The sequence below is a fragment of the Monodelphis domestica genome, chromosome X (genome assembly GCF_027887165.1).
Source record: "Monodelphis domestica isolate mMonDom1 chromosome X, mMonDom1.pri, whole genome shotgun sequence".
Classification (NCBI taxonomy): domain Eukaryota; kingdom Metazoa; phylum Chordata; class Mammalia; order Didelphimorphia; family Didelphidae; genus Monodelphis; species Monodelphis domestica.
Window position 1 is genome coordinate 47,013,036 of NC_077235.1, and position 21,634 is coordinate 47,034,669.

At 44.5% G+C, this 21,634-nt stretch overlaps 1 protein-coding gene across 8 annotated transcripts in view; it reads left to right on the forward strand.

Annotated features, from left to right (window-relative positions):
- The window catches only part of ARHGEF6 (Rac/Cdc42 guanine nucleotide exchange factor 6), a 151,401-nt gene that overhangs the window by 108,223 nt on the left and 21,544 nt on the right, over positions 1-21,634 (forward strand). For all 8 annotated transcript variants that reach the window (XM_056808869.1, XM_056808872.1, XM_056808870.1 and 5 more), the window contains 4 exons: positions 3,156-3,251; positions 3,839-3,961; positions 10,969-11,107; positions 14,512-14,571. In XM_056808869.1, coding sequence (XP_056664847.1) covers positions 3,156-3,251; positions 3,839-3,961; positions 10,969-11,107; positions 14,512-14,571 — 418 coding nt within the window. The remainder of the gene's footprint in view (positions 1-3,155; positions 3,252-3,838; positions 3,962-10,968; positions 11,108-14,511; positions 14,572-21,634) is intronic.

Here is a 21,634-nt window from a genome sequence, read left to right on the forward strand (position 1 = left end):
ATGTCTCTGGGCCTCAGTTTCTCTCTCTCTGGAAAATGAGACAGTTTCCCTGGCTAATCTCTGTGGTCGCTTTCCAGCTCTTGCATTTTAAGGAATGAAACTGTCACAGTTAAGGGACAGGTGGTGGGGTTTATATTTCAGCCATATAGGCCGTCACCCACTTGGAAGAGCAGCCCAGGCCGTCCATCTGAGCCGTGTGATTCCCCAAATTGTGAAGTGATGACTGAAGTTGAGACTATTCTCATCTTTGGTATGGCTGCAAAGAACAACCCAAAAGGCTTTCTCAAATGTATATTCTTAGCAACTCAACCTTTGTGCTCAGGTTCCGAGGCCTGCTGCCGCAGAGACAGTGCCAGTCAGGGACTGTGCCCTTCAAAGGCAGTGCTTCTGTCTGCCTACTCCCCTTGCTCTTGCCCCTGAGCTGAGGTGGAAGGGACTCGCTGGTCTCTCTCCCCAGAGCCCAGTCTGGTGGCACTAGACAAGGTTCCCCAACCCACTCCTGTGTATGAGGGGTGGATGCAGGGGTCAGAGCCAGTCAGCCCATTGGACCACTTTACTCTGGAGACAACTAATAACAAAGGATCATAGCTTTAGGGCTAGAGGGGGCCTTAGAGGTCATCCAGTGCAGCTCCCTTGTTTTATAGAGTAGAAAATGGAGGCTCAGGGAGAAGAAGTGGTTTGCTCAGCGGCAGCTAGGTACACAGTGAGCATTGGACTTGGAGTCAGGAAGACCTGAGTTCAAATCCAACCTCAGACACTTATTGGCCATGGGCCCCTGGGCAACTCACTTCACTTCTGCCTACTTCTATTTTCTTATCTTTAAAATGGGGAAAATAACAGTGTCTACCTCCTAGGGTTGTGAGGACCAAATGAGATATATCTATAGAGTGGGGGATCTGGCACCTAGTAGGTACTTAATACATGTTGATTTCCTTCTCCTTTCCCCAAGTTACACAGAGGATCTTAGCCCTAGACTAGAAGGGGCTTCTGAGGCGATCTGGTCCAACCCACTCATTTTATAGTGTGGGAAACTGAGGCCCAGGGAGGAGAAATGTCTTGCCCACTGTCATAAAGGTAGCAAGTAGCAGGGCTGGGATTAGAACCCAGGTTGCCTTTAGATGCCATATTCTTCCCACTATACTGTAGTGCCTTTTTAAAAAAAATGCTAACTTGTTTTATATCAGGATAGAAACCTGCATCACTCAAAGTGTAGGCAAAACATTTTGGGGTTTTTCAGTTATTGTTTTGAATATCTAAATGATTTTGTTTTTTAAAACTGAGGCGACAATGAGAAGCAAATAGAATCAGAACTGCTCTGCAGCTCTGGGCAATTTCAAGGCATAAGTTTTCTCTGTCAAAATGGGGCATCCCATTATGTTCCTCTGAGTGTGGGACTGGAAGTCAGGACACCTGGATCCAGATCCAACCTTAGAAACCACCTTAGGTGGTTTCAGACAAATCACTTCACTTCTTGGTGTCTCAGTTTCTTCATCTTTAAAATGGGGATCATAATATTGGGTTGTTTTTTTATAATTTTTATCCAATTAGCAGGCATTTATTTTTCTCCCCTTGCCTCCTTCTCCCACCCCACTGGGGAAAACAAACCAACGACTGAGGAAATCACCTTATAATATAGAAGCAGAACACATTTCTACATTGACCACTTCCAAGAATCGTACCGCTGACCACTGGCGTTGAGACTGAGCTAATCTGAAATCGCCTCCTCCTCCAACAACATGAGCCACTGCAACAAATCAGCCTCAGTTAAAAAACGAAGGATCACAGTTTGAAATTGGAATTGAACTCTTTAATTAATTCTGTAATTAAAGAGTTGGGTTGTTAGGGCACATAATCAATGGGCGTCACCTCACCTTCCTATTGGGGAGCTGCCATTTTCTTTTAGTTTACACATGAAAATCTTCTGAGACATGAAAGTGGGAAAAGTTGGTGATGGTGTGGACTACGTACATTTCAGACCATTCCCAGGATTAAGAAGCAGCCCATCTGAAGCTCTTTGCAAACTAACATCAATCTTGTCTAGGTTATTTATTAGAATTAGGTGGGAAGGAAGAAGCAGTGACCCACAAATCTCGCCAGGTTGAGGCAGTTGCCCAGCTGCTTTTCATTGATCTAATAGCTGAGGATGACTGTTGTATTTTTTTTCGTTGAAACTGCTTCCCGGGGTTCTCTCTATCCCCCACAGAGTGTCTTGAGAGGCAGTGTGGGAATGGACAGGGAGCTGGGCTTGGGGAGTTGGGCAGCCTTGGGTTTCAGGCCCTTCCCCTCTCAGTTGCCTTGTCAGTCTGAATTATACAACAGTTGTCTCTCTGTAGAGGTGGCGGGAATTTTCTTGTCAAGAGTTCTTTGTGCTGATAAAATCACAGAACTTGACCTCACCCGGCCTATTCCCCAACAGCATCTTGTCTTCAGGAGGGCACTGCTTGGGTTGAATCTTTGGGCCACCAAGTAACTGCTTTGCTTTTTGGGCCCCCTATTGAGGGAAGAGCACACAGGCCCTCTTCTAGATCAATCAGCCAATCAGTGAGCCTTTATTAGTCAGCTCCTATGTTAGGTACCAGCCACTGTGCACAATAGTCCCTGTCCTCAAGGAGCTTACATGCTCCAAGTGTTTTGATGTCCCCAGCGGTTGTTTTTCACCTTTCTCAGGAGATGTTGAGACAGGCTTATTCTCTAAGCATCTGGGATTTAGAAAGCCTTTGGAAAACACTCATATCCTCCAAGGGGATCATTAGTATGGACATCCTCTCCTAAGATGCATATTGCCACCCATACACACCCATTGTTCCTGTCCCTCCATACTAGGTAGTCCTAGTGTGCTGGGGGCCTTCATGTCCTCTGGGCACAGGAAGATCCCAGTGGAGCCCCCAGAATGAAGTTGTTAAATGTGTTGATTACATACAGCCCACTTACTCCTTCTTAGGAACATTGGCCCTGTTCTGCTTAAGGGGGAAACTGAGGGGAATAGGTTAAGTTGTCTGTTCCCTGAATGCCTCAGAGAGCACAGATGAAAGCAGGCCCACCCCTGGAAGCTCTTGGCTTCGGGTCCTCTGGCCAGTGTTTTGAACCATTCAGCCAGGCCCTTGGTAGATCACCAGTGTGTCTCAGACTCTAATCAGACATCTTGTCCCCTCCAGGTTGAGTGCTGTGGAATTTGCATCTTTATTGGGCAACTTTGAGGAAGTGTGCACATTTCAGCAGACCCTGTGCCAGGCCTTGGAGGAATGTGCAAAGTAAGTCCTGGAAATTGGCTGTGGAGTGGGGGGAGGCATGGGAAAGATCCTTTGGGGACGGGTTGTCTGCTTTGGTTACCTACTTGACCACAGTGGAGAGGAATGATGCCAAGAGAATGCAGGTGATGCCAGTATTGGCAGTGAGTGACCATCAAGGCTGGGGGAAGTACCTGTGGTCAACATTCGTTTACTGGTCTACCTGAGAGCGATGGTTGTAGGGGACATGCCAGAGACTTGATGAAGCAGATTAGCCTGTTTGTACCTTGGACACTAGATGATGCACTGGAGAGAGCACTGGGCCTTAACTCAGGAACACCTGAATTCAAATCCAACCCCAGACGCTTACTAACAGTGTGACCTCAGGCAAGTCATTTAACCACTATCTGCCTCAGTTTCCCCAGTGGTAAAATGGAAATAATCATAGTGCCCAGTTCACAGGTTTGGTGCAAGATGCAGTGCTTAGCACATAGTAAGTCCTAGAAATTATTATTATTGTTGTTGTTGTTGTTTTAATGGAAATCAACCTCAGGTATTTGTTACTTAAATAATATAACTTTTTTTCCTCTTTCACTCTCTTTTTGAAACAGACTTCCAGAGAATCAACAGAAAGTTGGAGGCTGCCTGCTGTCTCTCATGCCTCAGTTTAAATCTCTGTATCTCACTTATTGTGCTAATCATCCCTCAGCTGTGAATGTCATAACTCAGCACAGGTAAAGAATGCCTCATGTTGACATCCCCTACCAAATCACCCTCCTCAGTGCTTTTTTTTAACCCAAACCTTCCCTCTTAGAATCAATGCAGTGTATTGGTTCTAAGGCAGAAGAGAAGTAAGGGCTAGGCAGTAGGGGTTAAGTGACTTGCCCAGGGTCACACAGCTGGGAAGTGTCTGAGGCCACATTTGACCCCAGGACCTCTGTTAACAAATTAATTAAATAGTTAATTTCATTTGTTTTACTCACCCATCCCACTGTCTGGTGACCTCAAAGAGGTCTCAGTTCTGAGGGGTATTTAGTCCAGTTTCCCCTCCTCTGACATCAGGACAAGCTGAGACCCAGAAAAGTGGAAGGGACTGGCCAAGGTCACATGGCAAATTAGCAGCAAAGCTGGTCCTTTTGACAAGTGTTGTCCAATTCAAATAGAAATCAGTCCCTCTAGGCTAAATATTTTGACCTAGAAAATCACAAATGAACATTAACTATGTTGCATTATAGTTTCTTTATTTTGCCCAACATTTCCTAGTGATATTTCCATCTGCTTCAGTTTTAGAGGCCAGTCCCTTTTCTCAAATGAAATGGTCAAAGGGAGGAGAAGTGAGAGAAACAGAGGGTCCTGATCATCAGTCTGCTGTTAGTTTCTGAGTGATTCAGAATTGAGTCTGGGTTAAAATGACAGGTTCCCACTGAAGACACCAGTGGGATTACCTGTGGAATGACCCAAAGGAAAACAAGTAGATCCTGGCAGGCCGGATGCCTATCTAAGAAGCCTAGGGCCCTTATAGAGGTGCAGGTTGGAGCTCTGGACTTGAAGGGGACTGAGCCATTGAAAGCCTTTCTGCTATCATGTAGGATTCATGTGGGACGCCACTAAGGACATCATATTTCACTCTCAAAGCAGATTGGTCTTTCTTTGGGTTCACCCTTGGACACACTTCAACCTCAACCTCAGGCCCTCAACAGCCACAATTTCACTAGGCCACCCAAGGCCTGGACAGATGCTGTAATCCTTAGCCCTCCTGGACCTATGCTTCTTGGCCTGGACCAGAACCTCGCCTTCCTGGGGGCAGGAACATTGGGACAGCAAGCTCCTTGTTTGTGTTCACCCCAGTCCATTGTAAGCTGGCTTGGCTTACAGGTGATAGGTAGGGCGGAGCTGAGGCAGAATTAGTCTATGTGGGAAGGCCATGTGGACTCCCTTGATCACCCCTAGGAACTCCTGCTGTTTTCAGGAAAAATCATGCCCACAGGAGAAAAGGAACTCCTGGGATGACCCTGTGGCAGCTGTAGTGAAGGGGAAATGTCCAGCGATGGCTGCTTGGTCCCTTGCCTAATTCTGGCTGCTGAGGGCAGACTCTTCTCCCAAATGAATAATGTAGGAAGTTCTGACCCATTTAGAACCGAGCCACATAATCAACAGAGACAACACAGCCAGACAGTGGCCCTGCTCATGCTGGAAGGGATGATGGCAACCATGACCATTGCTGACTTTTGTATTGTGCTTTAAAGAACTCTGACAGGGAGTTACTGCACGTGTTTTGATCCCAGTTTTACAGATGGGGAAATTGAGGTTCAGGAAAGGGAAGTGACTCATTCCTGCTTATATAGCTAGGAAGTGCTACAGGCAGTATTTAACCCCAGATCTTCCTGCCTCCAAGTCCAGCATGCTTTCCCTTTGTGGTGGGTGCAAAGCTATTTTTAGCCTGGACTGTCCAGTCAGTATGGCTGTGCTTGCTTCCTGTGAGGAAGTGCAGGGGGCCTTCTCCCTTGTTCCCTGCCACCACCTACGGGGTTAAAGGCTCCTCTTCTGGAGCCAGCCTTGGGAGTGTAGCCTTGCTGCACGCTCTTTTCTCAACCACCTCATCATAAAATCCTGACTCTCAGGCTGAAACTGGGCCCCAAGAAGGTGCCCTTTTGCCTGAGGTGCTTGTTGGTTTCTTCCTAGTCTCTATATCCACAAGACCAATTAGACCCAGCCCAAGTGAACTTCTCCAAATGTTCTTTTTTTTTTAAACTTTGACCTTCTGCCTTAGAGTTGATATACTATATTGGTTCCAAGGCAGACGAGCAGTTAGGGCTAGGGGGGTAATGGGGGGTAAATGACTTGCCCAGGGTCACCCAGCTAGGAAGTGTTGGAGGCCAGATTTGAACCCAGGACCTTCCATCTGTAGACCCAGCTCTCCATCCACTGAGGCACCTAGCTGTCTGCCAGATGTTCTTTTCTTGCTCTTGCCTTTCCTTTTTTCTTTACTCCTTTTTTCCTAGTTATGCTCTAGCAGTGATCTTCAGCTTTTTGGGGGTCATTTGACCTTTGTTCTCCTCCTCCTCCAAGAAATTCACGGTATCAACATGTCAGATTTCATTGTTTCCTCAGTAGTCAATTTCTAGCATACCTCAGACACCCATGTATAAAGTATCTGCTTGGTTTATATTTATTCTTATTTTTATATTAAATTTTTTATCTATTTTTAAATTTTTTCCACGATTCCATGATTTACGTTGTCTTCCTCCCCTCATCCCTACCTGCTCCCAGAGTTGATAAGCAATTCCACTGGTTTATACATATACATATGTATATGTATATGTATATATATTATCACTCAAACCCATTTCTGTATTATTCATTTTTGTAAAAGAGTAATCCTTTAAAGCCAAAACCCCAAATAAACAAGTGATAAGTCACATTTTCCTCTGTAGTTCTGCTCCCACGGTTCTTTCTCTAGAGGTGGAGAGCATTCTTTCTCATAAGTCCCTTGAGATTGTCCCGGATCATTGCATTGCTATTAGTATCTGTTTGGTTTTTGGAACATACAAGAGATCTGAAGGACTTGGCCTAGTGGACACGTGTGCAGTCAGAAAGGCCCATTTATCATCTCTTATTCTTGTGTCATTCCCATGGCTCTCCCCACCAGGCATACAGGAGAGAGTACAACCTCATCTGCTAGTAACAAACAGAATGTCAGAACCTTAGAGATTGTCTAGTCCAACACCCTCTCCCCTACCTCAAATGAAGAAACTGAGGCTCAGCCAAGTGATTAGTCCAAGGCCATACAGTTAGTCAGGGGCAGAGCCGGAACTAGGCCTTCCAGGACTGCTAACTTGTTATTATGCCTTGGCCAAATTCCTCTGTCTTCTGGACTCGGTTTTCTTATCTGTAGAATGAGAGAAGCGGGCTACAAGTGACCTCTCAAAGCTGCTTCCATGCCAGCCTCCAATATGCCTGACTTTGGAGTTTCCATTGCACTTGCTTTCTCTTGCCAGTTTGGGGCGTTTTTCACATGTACCAAAGGAGAGACTCATAACCCAAGTAAAGATGGAAATGAAGATTTCTATAGTACTTGTTCTCCTTAGGGAAGCTTCTCTTCCTTTTGATCTAAGAGAAAAAAACTATGAGCCCAGTAGAGTTTGAGGGAAAAAAGCCAGAAGAGATGACACAGTTGAAATGACAAAGGGTGCATTGTGCCGAAACGGGTTTTCGGGCCCTTGCAAGTTTCACCTGTAACTAATGATGCATGCTCCAGTTTCGTTTATTGGTGGCTCATTTCCCTGGGTCAGGACTTGGAGTTGCCTGTTTGTAATAGAAGAGATTCCTTCTAACCTATTAGAAGGTGCCCCTAAAGGCACAATTTTTTGAAAGTTTCATTCAATGATTGCAGGTTCATAAATTGAGAGCCAGAAGGGCCCTTCAAGGTCATCTAGTTCAGCCATCTCATTTTACAGAAAAGGAAACTGAGGTCTAAGCTGATGAGGTGAATTGCCTGAGGTCATGCAGGTGGCAAAGTTGGCAGGTCAGGTCCATGTCCTCTGTCTGTATGTTCTCAACCATCTTGGTCTTTCGGTTCTCTCTTTGCTGCCTTTCCAGCCTTCTTCCTCCCTACCTCAAACCATCTAAAAAGGTCATTTACTCTTACATTTATTGATCACTGAGTGAGAATTATCTTTGGACTATTTGACACCACTTAGAAATACTGGAAAGTTCTGTGAAGTTTCATAAAACCCAAGGTGGGAATGTCTGGTTTATTTATAAACAATGATTACTTTGTTGTTTGAATATGAAATCAGGAAACCTGGGTTCTTCCCCAAGCAATGACCCTGATCCAAGGTGGCCCAGAATAAACACTAGGTGCAAGCATCACAACAACAACAACAATTCCTATTCATTTTAGCACTGGAACATGTAGCTCATTTATGGGCCTCAACAACCTACCTTTGAGGTAGGGGCCACTGTTATGCCCATCTTCTCAAGGAGGAAACCGAGGCTAGCAGAGGGGAACTGGCTTCTCCATTATATCATTATTATTTTTAAACCTTCACCTTCCGTCTTGGAGTCACTACTGTGTATTGGTTTCAAGGCAGAAGAGTGGTAAGGGCTAGGCAATGGGGATCAAGTGACTTGCCCAGGGTCACACAGCTGGGAGGTATCTGAGGCCAGATTTGAACCCAGGAGCTCCCATCTCTAGGCCTGGTTCTCAATCCACTGAGCTATCCAGCTGCCCCCTCCATTATATTATAGCAAGGCGCTGCTCCATGCAGTAGTGAGGCCAATCATGTCCCTTCTCAGAGTCTCAGTTACCTCCTCATCAGTAGAATTGATGTGATGATCAAGTGGAGTCATTTTCCTGAGTACTCTGGGCAGGAATTCTGTTTGCAGTCATTCTGTGATTATTTAGGCTATGGTAGGATCCAAGTAGGACACAGGTGACACAGGAAGACTTTCAGCACTTTCTCCACACACACTGGGACTGCCTAGGACCAAGAGGGAAAATGCATGAGTGGTTCTTTCTTGCCCTCTTTGGGGGAGGGGACTCTGAGCTGTAGATGACAGAAGGACAATGAACAGGAAGGAGAGGGCGGAGAAGCTGTGATGCTCACTGGGCCCTGCCTGTCACTCATGCAGTAGGTGAACTTCTTTCTGCAGGCCTCTAGGTGGAATGAGAATACCAAAAATGGCTGTGAAAACCTGGCTGGCTGAGACTGTTCTCTGCCTGCATGATTTAGGGTATTCTTTGGCGTTTCTAACCTTGGTGAGGTTAGTCAGTCCTGGGACTGTTCTAGGCACTGATAGGGGAGGGGGGAAAGCAGAGAAAGATCCCAAATAAGTGCCTACTCTGCACCAGGCCCTGGAGATGCAAAGAGAGGCCCAGGAGGAGTGAGCTCCCAGGCTGATGGGGAGGACTCGACACAAAGGATCACATATAGACAATGGGAAAGAATGGCAGGGGGAGGCCCTGGCCTTGAGAGGGCTGGGGAAAGAAGAGCTTCCCTCCAAATGTGGGATTTTACCAGAGACCTGAAGGAGGGAAGCTAGGAGGGGAAGATGGGAGCGGTTTGTGCAAGGAACAGTATGGAGTCACTGTCCCAGGATCAGCGTGGGCATGGAAGAGAGGAAGGTGTGACAGACTGCAGTAGTAGGAAGGGCCTTAAAAAGCAGACAGGATTGGGTGTTTGTTCCAGGAGGTACCAGGGAGCCCCTGGATTTTATGGAATCAATGGGTGTGCAGATGAGATGGAAACTTGTCTAAATAGTTAGATACCCTTGTGACCCTGGGCAAGTCACTTAATCCTTCTATGCCTTAGTTTCCTCTTACACAAAATGGGACCAAGGCCCCTTCCAGCTGTAAACCCACTCTAAGGTTGGGGGAAAGGTCAAGTGAGAGTATATAGCTAAAGCAGCAAATGTTCACAAGGGCCAGTTGGCTGTATGGAGTCCGTAGGTTGAGGCAGATTCCTGCTTCAAGTGCCCTGGCTCAAATCTGGCAGCCAGTCTAGCCAGACGGAGGCCCAGCCTCTACCATCCCTCCTGGCTACCATTGTCGGAATCCTTTTTGCCATCCCATCTGGTGCTGATTCTGCAAACCCCGAACTTTATGTCTATTTTCTCATTACCTCTCCTTTGATGCGGTGGAGTCCAGGACAGGCATAATGCAAGAGATAGTAAGGGGTAGGCAATACTTAAGCTGATCCCTGAATGGAGGTGAATGCAGAAAGAGGTGGGGGGCAGGGGATGGAATGTCTCATACTGGGAGAAGCGGGGAGACCTATTTGGCCAGAGAATTTGGGAGGGCTAGAAATGTGATGATAGCTTACATTTACAGAACCCTGGAAGGTTTACAAAGCATTTTATGTATGTTGTCTCATTTGATCTTCACAGCAACTCTGGGAGGTGTGTGATGTTATTATCCTTATTTTACAGATGAAGAAACTGAGGCAGATAGGTGAAGTGACTTGCTAGGGTTACCTGGCTAAGTGTTTGAGGCATGATTTGAATTTGGATCTTTCTGATTGCAGGTCCAGCACTCTGTGGCACCCTGTGCCACCTAGCTTATAGGAAACCAGTTGAGGAAGGTCAGCTGAAACCAGATTGTGATGGGTTCCAAATGCCAAGCAGAGTTGGTATTATAACAGTGCCCCAATCTGGAGCCTCTGCCAGGGAATGCCATGTTCCAAACTGTGGTTGCAGATTCCAGTTTGGAGGACGGATGGATTGAAGAGGGGAGAGAGTGGAGGAAGTGAGACTAATTAGGAGGTTATTACAGTCATTCAGGGGAGAGATAATGAGGGCCATGAACTAGGGAGGTGGTTCTGAGTGCAGAGGAAGAGGTAGATAAATGAGAGAGATGTAGGGGCTGAACTGGTAAAACTTGGCAGCTGGTTGAATATGGAGTTTGGGGGATGGAGAAGAGTCATGGATGACTGGTGACAGAAAGGATAGAAGACCCTGGGCAAGTCACTTCACCTTTGCCTCGGTTTCCTCATATGTCAAATGGAGATAATAAAAAGCACCTACCTCCCAAGGTTGTTGGGGGTATCAGAGGAGGTGAGATTTGTAAAACACGTAGCACAGAGGTTAGCACATACTAGATGCTTCTTCTCCTTCTCCACTTGGCAGGCTACCATTGGGGAGCACTTGTGGGCTGGCTTCTCCTATGGGCAAATAGTGGCATATACACCTGGTAACATTCCCCATGGCTCATGAAATGCAAGGTATTTCTGTTTCCTCCTAGTGACAGTTTGGAAAAATTTATGGAGAGTCAGGGAGCAGCCAATCCAGGGATTCTGCTTTTGACAACCAACCTCAGCAAGCCCTTCATGCGCCTGGAAAAATATGTGTCTCTTCTCCAGGAACTGGAGCGGCACATGGAGGTAAGAGGTGGGGGTAGGACCCTTTGACCATGTTCTGATCTCCTTGTGAGCCTTTGGGCTCCTGCTGGCCCCCTACATGGCTCCCAGCTGGCCTCCTCCCCAGTTACTGAGTTTATCCTCTGTAGGGGAGGAAAGGAATCAGCTACACCCTGAGTCCTGTGAAGTAGCAACCCCAGAGTGGAGGCTGTCTCAGCAAGGCCTTTCTCCCTACTTGTCTTGTCCCAGGTTCCCTCTTGCCCACATTGGTTATCACTGAAGGCAGCTTGGAGCTTGCTGCAAAAGGAGGAGCTTTATTGTTCTGATTCTTTTTTATTATTTTGACAATTCAATTCAAGCTGAGCATAGTCTGACATTGGAGCTTGTGTTAAAAATTTCAGATGCTTCTCAGGGAAGTGTAGACTCAGAAATGGATTCATCTGCCCAAGTACAAAGATATGCCCATTTGACACGTGTTCACCACAATTTCCCTCTCTGCCACTTTTTAGCAATCTCTTTTGTTCTCCTGGCTCTTTGCTTTCCAAGGGGATCCCTTCCCTCTTCTCTCCAGTCCTTAGCAGAAAGGATAAAAAAGGTTGAAACAAAGCTGTTCAGCAAAGCCAGCCAACACAGCACTGAATCTGATGGTTTATACAAGTGCTCCATACCCATAGGCCCCCACCTCTGAAAAGAAGGAAGGGCACGCCTTTACCTGTGCAATCTGTATTTTGCCCAGGATAATTGTACTAAAGCTACAACAGCCTCCTTTGAGTAATTGGGACTTGGGTGAGGCCTTGGGTGGGGGTAACAGACTCTTGATTCTTCTTGGAAATATTTCAGGCATTTCATGAGCACCTACTGTGTGCCTAGTCTTGTGTGATCATGTCTGTGTATTCTGTGGCTGTAGGTGGGGAAAGAGGGCCCACTTGGGGAGGTTGCATTTACCCTAGTTGCTCTTCCTGTTGTCTGGGGAAAGGGTTTGAGGTTTTACAAAGGCTTGGTTAACTTTAAAGAAAGAGGCTGTGTGCTTCTCTGCTAGCCGGTGTTGGGGAGGACTGAAAGCATGTGCCGTGTGCAAAACCACATTCTCAGGGTACAGGACCTGCCCGAATCCAGGAGGCAGCGCTTCTGGGCCAAGGGTGCTGGAGTCAGCAAGGAGCTGACCTCTGGCCAGCTGAATCATTCGAGGCTACCCATCACCAGTTGTCATCATAATCCACTTTTACTGTCACTTAGTCCTGTGCGTGCTCAGGAACGAATAGCCCAGACTAAGGAACCCCCTCTCCCAATCCCCTGACCCTTCCCTTGCTTGGACCTCCTCCCCGACATTCCCTTTCACTGGAGCCCTCTGCACTTCCATTTGGTGTCTCTCCTGGCCCTGGCAGCCTATCTCCTCCCTCCCACCCTCAGAGAACTCCCGAACCTCTGGCATTCAGCTTTTGCTGGGACAGAGGCTTTCTCTGGCTTTCTGACTTTCTTAATGGGGCAGCTAAGCTAATGGTGGATGAGAACATGAGAATGATAGCTTCGATGACCAACTCCTGCTGTCTTCTCCACCCTGCTGAATGCAGAAGGAGTCTGACCTGTTTCTCCTTGCTCCCTCATCGTACGAACACAAACACCAGCAGAGTAGGCTCCCCAGATGAGGCTACTCCAGGTTCACTCTACACTGGGGCCCGAGCCATTCAGCCACCCGCTTGTTTACCTTTACCAGTAACCTAGAGCACTCCAGTTAGTTGAAAGCCAACACATTTAATGAAAGAAAATATTTTTTCAAAAAATCGCACAAAATTTAAGCCCAGAGGGAATGCCTTTATCTTCCCATTTCCAAAGCCAGTGATGGCTTCTTAGCTTTGAGCTTGCTTATATATCTGTCCTGGGTTGTGCCCATAGTCCATCCAACTTTGGATTCTGTCACCAAAGGATGGCTTGAAGGAGAAGATTTCAGATTTCCCTGTGGTGACATTGACTTCCAGAAATTAGAAAGGGAACTCAGGTAGCTCTGCCTTTCTTTTGTAACCAGCTAGATCCGTCATCTGGGACTTGAGCTAAGCCTTCTGGAATCGATTCAGATTTTCCACTTTGATGACTTGCGTTGGGTTATAAGTTCCATGAGATCCTGGGGCCTTGTTTCAGAAGTAATCTCTGGGAGGAAACATTGACATTTTCCAAGTTGGGTTTAGGTTGGGACTTATAGTAAGTATCACATGCTTTGGAACACATCACATTTTTAAAGCCTTACTACCTTCCATCTTGGAATCAATACTGTGGACACGCTGGTTCCAAGGCAGAAGAGCGGTAAGGGAATGGGGCCTCCCTCTTCAATTTTGGACAGGGCCACTAGTCTTGTAGATCAAGGAAGATGCTGTAGACATAACATGCCTCGATTCTTAGCAAAGCAACTCATAAAGTCTCTCAGGCTACTCTTCTGGAAAAGATGGAGAGATGCATGCTACACAGTGGTGTAATCTGTCAGTCTCAGAACACGTCAAATGGCTGGCCCAAAGAATAGTCTTGATTAGTTCGATGTCAGCTTGAAAGGTCTCCAGTGGAGATACATATGAGAATACATATGTACATGGGAGTTTAGTGATTAACCCAGAGTCACACAGCTAGGAAGTTCCTGAGGCCAGATTTGAACCTAGGACCTCCTTTCTCTCAAGGCCTGGCTCTCAAGCCACTGAGCCACCTCACTTCCCCTGAAACTTCACATTTTTAAAAAGTAGATTTGGCTGCTCTAAACACCATTCTGTGCCCCCAGTTCCCTCACTCCTGGCATTCTGGCCTAATGATGGCTCCCCTGGGAAGAATTATTTTTCTTTCTTTCTTTCTTTCTTTCTTTCTTTCTTTCTTTCTTTCTTTCTTTCTTTCTTTCTTTCTTTCTTTCTTTCTTTCTTTCTTTCTTTCTTTCTTTCTTTCTTTCTTTCTTTCTTTCTTTCTTTCTTTCTTTCTTTCTTTCTTTCTTTCTTTCTTTCTTTCTTTCTCTCTTTCTTTCTCTCTTTCTTTCTCTCTCTCTTTCTCTCTTTCTTTCTCTCTTTCTTTCTCTCTCTCTTTCTCTCTTTCTCTATTTCTCTCTTTCTCTCTCTCTCTCTTTCTCTCTCTCTCTCCTTCTCTCCTTCTTTCCTTTTCTTTTGTTCGAACCTCTGATGTCATTGATGTAGGGAACTTTTAGTGTGGCAACTACTGATACAAACTGGAGATGCAGTGTTTGTAGCATAAAACCTAGAGAGTTGCTTGGGGGAGAAGCAAAGCAACTTGTCACCCAGAATTCTTATGGGTATCTAAATGGAGACTTCTTCGTGACAGATCTGTGATATGAAACTAACTGCCTGATGTATCTGAATTCTTCTTGTAATGGAAGAGAATGGGATGCTGGGATTCCCAGTACAGTGGTTCAGAAAATGAAGGAGTTTTCTCTCTTTTCCTAGGAATCTCATCCGGACCACCAGGATGTTCTAAAAGCTACTGGATCATTCAAGTCACTGGTGGTAGGTGATGGTCCCCATTTCTGTACTGTGTCCCTAAAGCCAGTGACTCAAAGCTGACACTTTGTTCCAAATGCAAAGGTCTCAAGAGTGGAAACAGTGGGCTTAGGGGCAGCACCACTGTGTTCAGGTTTCATTTAACTCTTGTCTTCTCCATATTCCAAAAAATTGTGCTTACCTATCAAAGCTTGCAAACGTTAGAGTATGAAGTCAACGCGTTTTCAATATCTGCCACATAAAGCACTAACGTGTAGGTGGGGGATTTCCTTTTGTTTCTACCTCTACCCCAGCATGGACCACCTTAGACTTTTTGCAACTCATGAGTCACCGAAATGAGCCTGACATGAGTGTCAGAGCCGGCTACCAAGAGGCAACAAGGTGGAAGTTCATTCATAGCAAAGGAAGTAAAAATCCCTTATAATACCACGAAGGAAAAAAGTACTTCATGAAGGTTTGGGTTTTGATACCTCACCTATTCTTCCAAGGACACTTTTGGTCTTGGGTCTTTGAGGGTGGTTGTCATCTTTTTCAGCTCCTTGTGGTCAAGCTGTCATTTCCTTGAAACTGACAAGGAACATACAAAAGAGGATTCTGGGGGAATGATCACAGGAAGGCTAGGTGGCTGAACTCTGAAGATCTCTCAGCTTTAAAGAACGTTTCGTTCTTTAATCCTCTGGGTGCTTTGGGATGCATCTTCATCTCTGTTGGCTCCCTGTTTTTTTCCTGACAAGGGAATATTAGCAAGTGACTTACTCATCATTATCAGCTTCAGGATCAGAGGACCCCATTGCTCCATGTCCACAGTGCAAAGCTTGACCTGCTTAGCCTTGCTGCTTCCCTCATTTTATTTTGTGCCCTTATCACATTCCCTCAGGTTCAGATTATAATCCTTTACTGGCAGGCTGTGTTGATTTCTGACCCTTCCACACATGGTGTTGGTCAAAATTATAGAAGAATGGGGAGAGGACTTGTGATTTTGTTGGTAGGATGAGGAAACTCCCTCCACCCACGGAGACTGGCATCTTCGTTGTAAGTTGGAGTCTTTGAGAGTTGCCTGGAGCCCTGAGATATTAAGTGGTTTACTCAGGGACACCCAGGCAGTTGGGCTCACAGGTCTTACTGGCTCCAAGGCTGATTTCCCTCTCCAACACTCTCTTATAGAGCATTTTACACGTGTCATCATAGAAACAGAAAGAGTACTGGATCTACAGTTAGAGGGCCTGGTGGGTATCCCACCTCTCCTCTTTTTCTTGCTGCCTCTGTGCCCTTTGGGCAAGATCTCTCTCTTTTTTTGGCTTTGTTTTGGCCTTTCTTTGTTTCTCCTGTGCTTAGCACAGGGTCTAGCAGACAGTAAGAGCTTAATAAATCTTGTTGACCAAATGACTTCATTTTCTTGGCCTTAGTTTCCTCTTCTGTAAAATGAAGAGCCTCTGATGGGCCTTTACTTTTTTACTCTGAACCTGGTTTATTGCAGTTTCTATGAGGTAGGCCTAATAGTCCTCATTTCTTGGCTGTGTAAACTGAGGCCCAAGTACCACAGAGGCAGACTTGAAATCGAGAGAAACTGTCTTGTCCAACAACCTCTGCCTGAAGACCTCCAGGGACAGGGAACTCACTATCTCCCAAGGTGATCCACTACACTTTGGGGCAAGTTTCACTATTGTGAAGATGTTTTTCTGGCATCAAACTAAATCTACCTTTTCCCACCTCCCACACTTTGTTTTTAGTTCTGACCTTCAGGGCCCAACTGAACAAGTGTCTCCATTTACCACTTGTGAGCTCTTCTAGCATCTGTCTGACAAGCTGTATGGTCCTCTTCAGGTATCTCTTCTCTAGTTCCTTTGATTGATCATATGACTCAATGTCAAGACCTTTTTTACCATTGGGTTTCTGATCTCCTGAGTCTCTGTCCACTGGACATCCTTGTATTCTTCCTGAAATGTGACACCTAGAATTAAGTACGGTGTTCCTTCCTGATGTGATCCTACTAGAGCAAAGTATAGCACTGCTGTCAGGTCCAGGTCCCTAATCTGGGATGCTATGCCTCTCTTAATGTACACTAAGATTGCATTTGCTTTCTTGGCTGACATATCACTGTTGATCCATATCGATCTTGTAGTCCACTGAAATCATCAGATCTCTTTTAGCTAGATCTGTGTTGGCGAAGACATGGCACATGTGCCCTGGTGTGCCAGAGGGGCTTCTCCATTCCCCCTCTCCACTGTGCCTGAGGACATTTTTTGCATGCCCTGCCCTTCTTTCCAGAAGTCCACTGCAAGCACTTCCTCTACTCTCTGGGGTAATGCAGGGGGACTCACAGGCAGCTTGAAAGTGCAGTTTGGGCACATGATGTCTAAAAGGTTTGCCAACACTGAACTTGAATATTTATTAGCCACACTTCCCAGATCTTAGTCCTGTGAAGTTGATTTCATTTTTTTTACTTAAGTGTAAAACATTAGTTACTTATTTCTATTAAATTTCAGCTTACTAGATTTCAGCCTATTGTTCAAGCCTGAGAGAATCTTTTGAGATCCTCATCAACTTTGGTACCCAGTGTATTCTCTATCTGTCTGTCTATATCTATCTACCTGTCTATATCTATCTATTTGACCTCTTTCTCCTTCTGTCTCTCTCTCTCTCTCCCTGTCTTCCTTACTTCCCTCCCTCTCCCTTCCACCTCTCTCTCTCCCTTTCTCTCTCTCTCTCTGTCTCTCCCTCTCTATCTGTCTGCCTCGGTCTCTGTCTCTGTCTCCCTCCTCCCTATTTCCCTCCCCCTAGGTCTGTGTCACTTGCAAATTTCAGAAGAACACCATCTATTCCTTTATCCAAGACCTTGATTAAAATTTTAGACAGACTACGACTACTCCTAGATTCCTGGTACACTCCACTGAAGACCTTTCAAGCTAACATTGAACCATTCAAGACTATTCATTGGGCCAGCCATTTGACCAGTTCTGAGTCTGACAGATGACACAATTGTGTAGCATATATCTCTCCATCTTTTCTAGAAGAGTAACTTGAAAGACTTTATCAGTTGTTTTGCTAAGAATCTAGGTACGTTATATCTACAGCATTTCTCTGATTTACCAGACCAGTGGCTCTGTCAAAAAAGGAGATCCTTCCATTGTGATCTTTTATTGACGAAAACTGGCTGGCTCTCTGTGATCCTTTCATAACACATTATAGGATTTTTTCAGGTGTCACAGTGAGATGCATTCACCTAGGATGTGTAGGTTACTCTCTATCCTTTTTGAAAAGAGGGAAGTAGATATTTGCCCCTTTCTAGTCCTATATATAGTACCTCTCCTGTCATCCACTATCTTTCAGTGGTCACTGATAGGGGCACATCTAACTTTTCTTTTAGGACTTGAGGTTGTCCTTCATCTGTGCCTGGTGACTTGAATTCCTCAAGCATAGATAACTTCTCTCTTACTATCTTTGTCTATCCTGGATATCAACTCCCCATTTCCCTTCCCCTTTTTGCTCTTTTCAGCCCTGAGATAATTCTGCTTGGCAAAAATAATAAAGCTAAGTAAGAATTGGGCAGCTTTACCTTCTAGATAATCTATCTTCATCATTCTCCCAACCACTTTTTACAGAGGTCTTATCCCTTCCTTACTTGATCTTCCTCTTATGGTAAAAAAACAGAGAAAATCTATCTAACCCTTTAGCACCCATCCCTTGCCAGCCTCAGCTCATTGTAAGCCTTATTGATCCTGACACTGCCTTGGGCTATATTGTTCATTTATTTTCCTTTATCCTCCCTGGCCTTCAGCTTCTGTTCACGTCTTCTTCATGTCTATGTTGGATGATGAGTTCTCTGTTTATCCCCATTGGTCTTGTGAGTCTTTTTCTTCCTCATCCAAATTATTTCTTTTTGTTTCTTTAAGACTTCATTCTTTTTTTAAAGTTGAGAACAGATTATACAAGAGTTTATTTTTCAAATTCTACAAAACCAAATAAAACAAGCATTTTCATATGAAAATAAAAAGAAGGCAGAACATAAATGAAATCATTAAATCTTATACATGTTTTTTATTAGATTGAAAATGACACACTTTAAGTCATTAGATTTACATCCATAATAAGTTTGGGTTTTTCTTAACTAAACAAAGAAAAGAGATCTCTTTGTTTCCTTAATTCTAACTCATCTCAACCTGTAGTTAGACAGGTAGTAAAAGAAAGAAAGGGAGAAGAAGAAAATGAGAAAGGGTGAAATAGAGTAAGAATAAAGAAAATCAAGCGAGGGAAGGAAATTGTTTAGTACTTCATTCTTGAGAGATTTCCATGCCCCTTTGGCTGACTTCCCCTGTAGAATCTTAGTTTATGGGATCCTACTTTGAAGTCTATTCTCCCCATCTTGGGTGCATATGAAGCTCTGGCCAACCTCCTTCTCCTTTTCTGTTATAAATTCTAAGCTGAAATGATCACTTCTCCCCATAAGGTTTTGGTATCATTCCTCCCTGTTGGTGAGAGTCAGATCTAGAAAAGAAGTTCCTCTCTTTTACTTCATCTGCCTTTTGAAAAATGAAATTGTCATTATTGTTATTAAAGCAAGTTAGGAAATTATTATTTGCTTCACTTTCAGAAGAGACAGCTCTAGTGGGTGTCTATATATCTGAAGTCTCATGAGCCTATCTTTGTGGTAGGCTAAATATCTCTCTTTAACTCTTTATTCATTTCTTCTTTCTGAATAGGTGGTCTGTAGTTTACTCCACATGACAATGTTGCTTTGTTTTATGCCTCTCTCCATCTTTACCCAAATGCTCTCTACCACACTTTTCAAGTCTGGTTTCTGGATTTTTTTGATGCCACTATATCTTCTTCATAAAATTAGACTTCCCCTGCCTTTATGTATCTTTATCCTTCTTTTGACTATGTTCTGTCCTTTTAAATCCATATTCCATTTCACAAGACCTATCCCAGAAAGTCCTGGTGATTTCACTGAAGTTGAATTTGCCTCCATGCAGTAGGATCTCTGGTAAACCTTGCTTGTTATCCCTTTTGGGTGCATTTGTGTACAGCTATCTGAAGCTATGGTTTTTGCTGCTCACCTCCTTTTTGTATTTGTTTCCTTTGAAGTTTTGACTGTCTCTACTGCTCTTCTTCCTACAGCGTAGCTTCTTCCTATGACACAGAGCATTATTTCTCAAACTGTGCTGTAGGGAACCCTGAAATATCCCAAATTTATTTTTTAAAAAGAACCTTATATAGTTTGACAGTAGGCACTAATAATAATAATAATTTGAGAGGATTTTACTGTAAGAGTTCTGCTGAAGACTTGTTTAAATTGAAGGGTTCTACCACTATGGAAGTTTGGCAACCATTAGAATAGAGTTTGATGGAAGCATATAGTTGGGTTTCTCCTGCCGTCTTCCTTTTTAGTGTAAAGTTCTTTTGATTAGCTTTGTAAGAATCTGGGCAAATGCTTTTTCTCCTTCTCTTGTCAAGTATATCCTGGCCCTGGCTCAAGCCTCACCTTCCTATATTTTGAACCTTGGCCTAGAGATCCAATACAAGTTGCCATCTTCTTAAGCAGCTGTTCACTTACCAAACCTTCCTTTCACTTCTGAAACTTTGCCCTCAATGGGCAGCGGGGATGCCAGTGTCACCAGTATCTCTGAGGTCTTCACTTTCTTGCCCATGACTTCAAAATCTTTGACAGTAACTTCCAGGCTCCTGCTAGGCCATATCCTTTGTGCCTACCTGAATCGCCCAAACTGGGGAGTTGTCATCCATTTTGACAGACCTTAGAAGGTTTTCTGTTGCATTGTGGAAGACAGTAGAGATCTCTATTATGGGGCAAATAATGGCTCCATTCTGCCCTCAGAGCTATAGAAAGTGAGATCTATCCACATCCTCATTCTTTGGGAGCTGAGCAAGTGCTCCCTCCTTAGAGGGTCCAGCTCCTTCTACAGGGAACCTCCTTTCAGTTACTTAGCTCCAAGTATTTAGTGGTCTTACTTCTTCCCTTTTCCCATTCTGTTCCATTTTTGCCACATGGCTAAGAAGTGATATAATCAACATTCAAAACCAGTTTGCCCAACTCCAACGCTAATGAGCTTTCAACTACATCCTTTGCCTCCTCTGGTTTGAGAAAAGATGTGATGGTTTCATGAAAGAAGACAACAAAGGTTTTGGCAAGAGCATGAAATGAAAACAACCCACCTCATTTTGAACCATGGGCATAACTCAGCATGTGCTCTTGTGTGCACTTACTTTGAGCGGGGGAGCCAATAAACTGTTCTCCATTGTTAAGATTCAATAGAATTTTGATATTTGTATATTCATAAAACACAATTGGCATACTGGGAGTTGTTTGTCATCAGGGAACTGAATTATCCCAGACTCTCATAGTTGGACAGAATCTCAGTCAATAGTCAACAGGTATCTGAACAAGAATCCCTTCCACAGCATCCCTGATAGTCCTCCAACTTTTGCTTAAAAACCTCCAAATGAGGGGGGAGCCCACTGCCTCTTCAGGCAGCCCCATCCATTTTTGAACAGCTGGAATTGTTGGGAAGTTTTTTTTCTTACATCAAATCGAAATCTGCTTCTCTTCATGTAGGCAATTTCCTACTTCTAGTCATTGTCTTTTAACTCTGGCCTGGAGTCTAAAAAAGGTCCTTTTTGGCATCCTTAGCATTCTTTGCCAGCCCCAGCTCATTCTGAATTTTCTTCATCTTCTCCTAATGCAATTTATTGCATTATTTAGAGAGACCCACTGCTGGCCTAATTAAAGTGTAAGCCAGAAAACATATGTTTTCAACACAAGATTGATTTGAATGGTGGTGACATAAAGGCTAAAATTTTCTTTTCAGTGTTAGGGTAATTTTCCTCTTATTGTCGGTTTTCTCTCACTTTCAAGAAGCTACTTGGGCCTGAGAAAAATGTAGATTTTAGCCAAGCAGTTGGTAAAATCTTTCACGATAGTCTTGTGGAAAATGTGGAGAGATGTAGGCTAGATAAATACCGTTGGATGGATTCGGGACAGGTCTAATAACTGGATTAAAAGAAAAGTCATGTCTTCTCCTCAGAATGGAAGGAAGTCTCTGGTGGAGCGCCC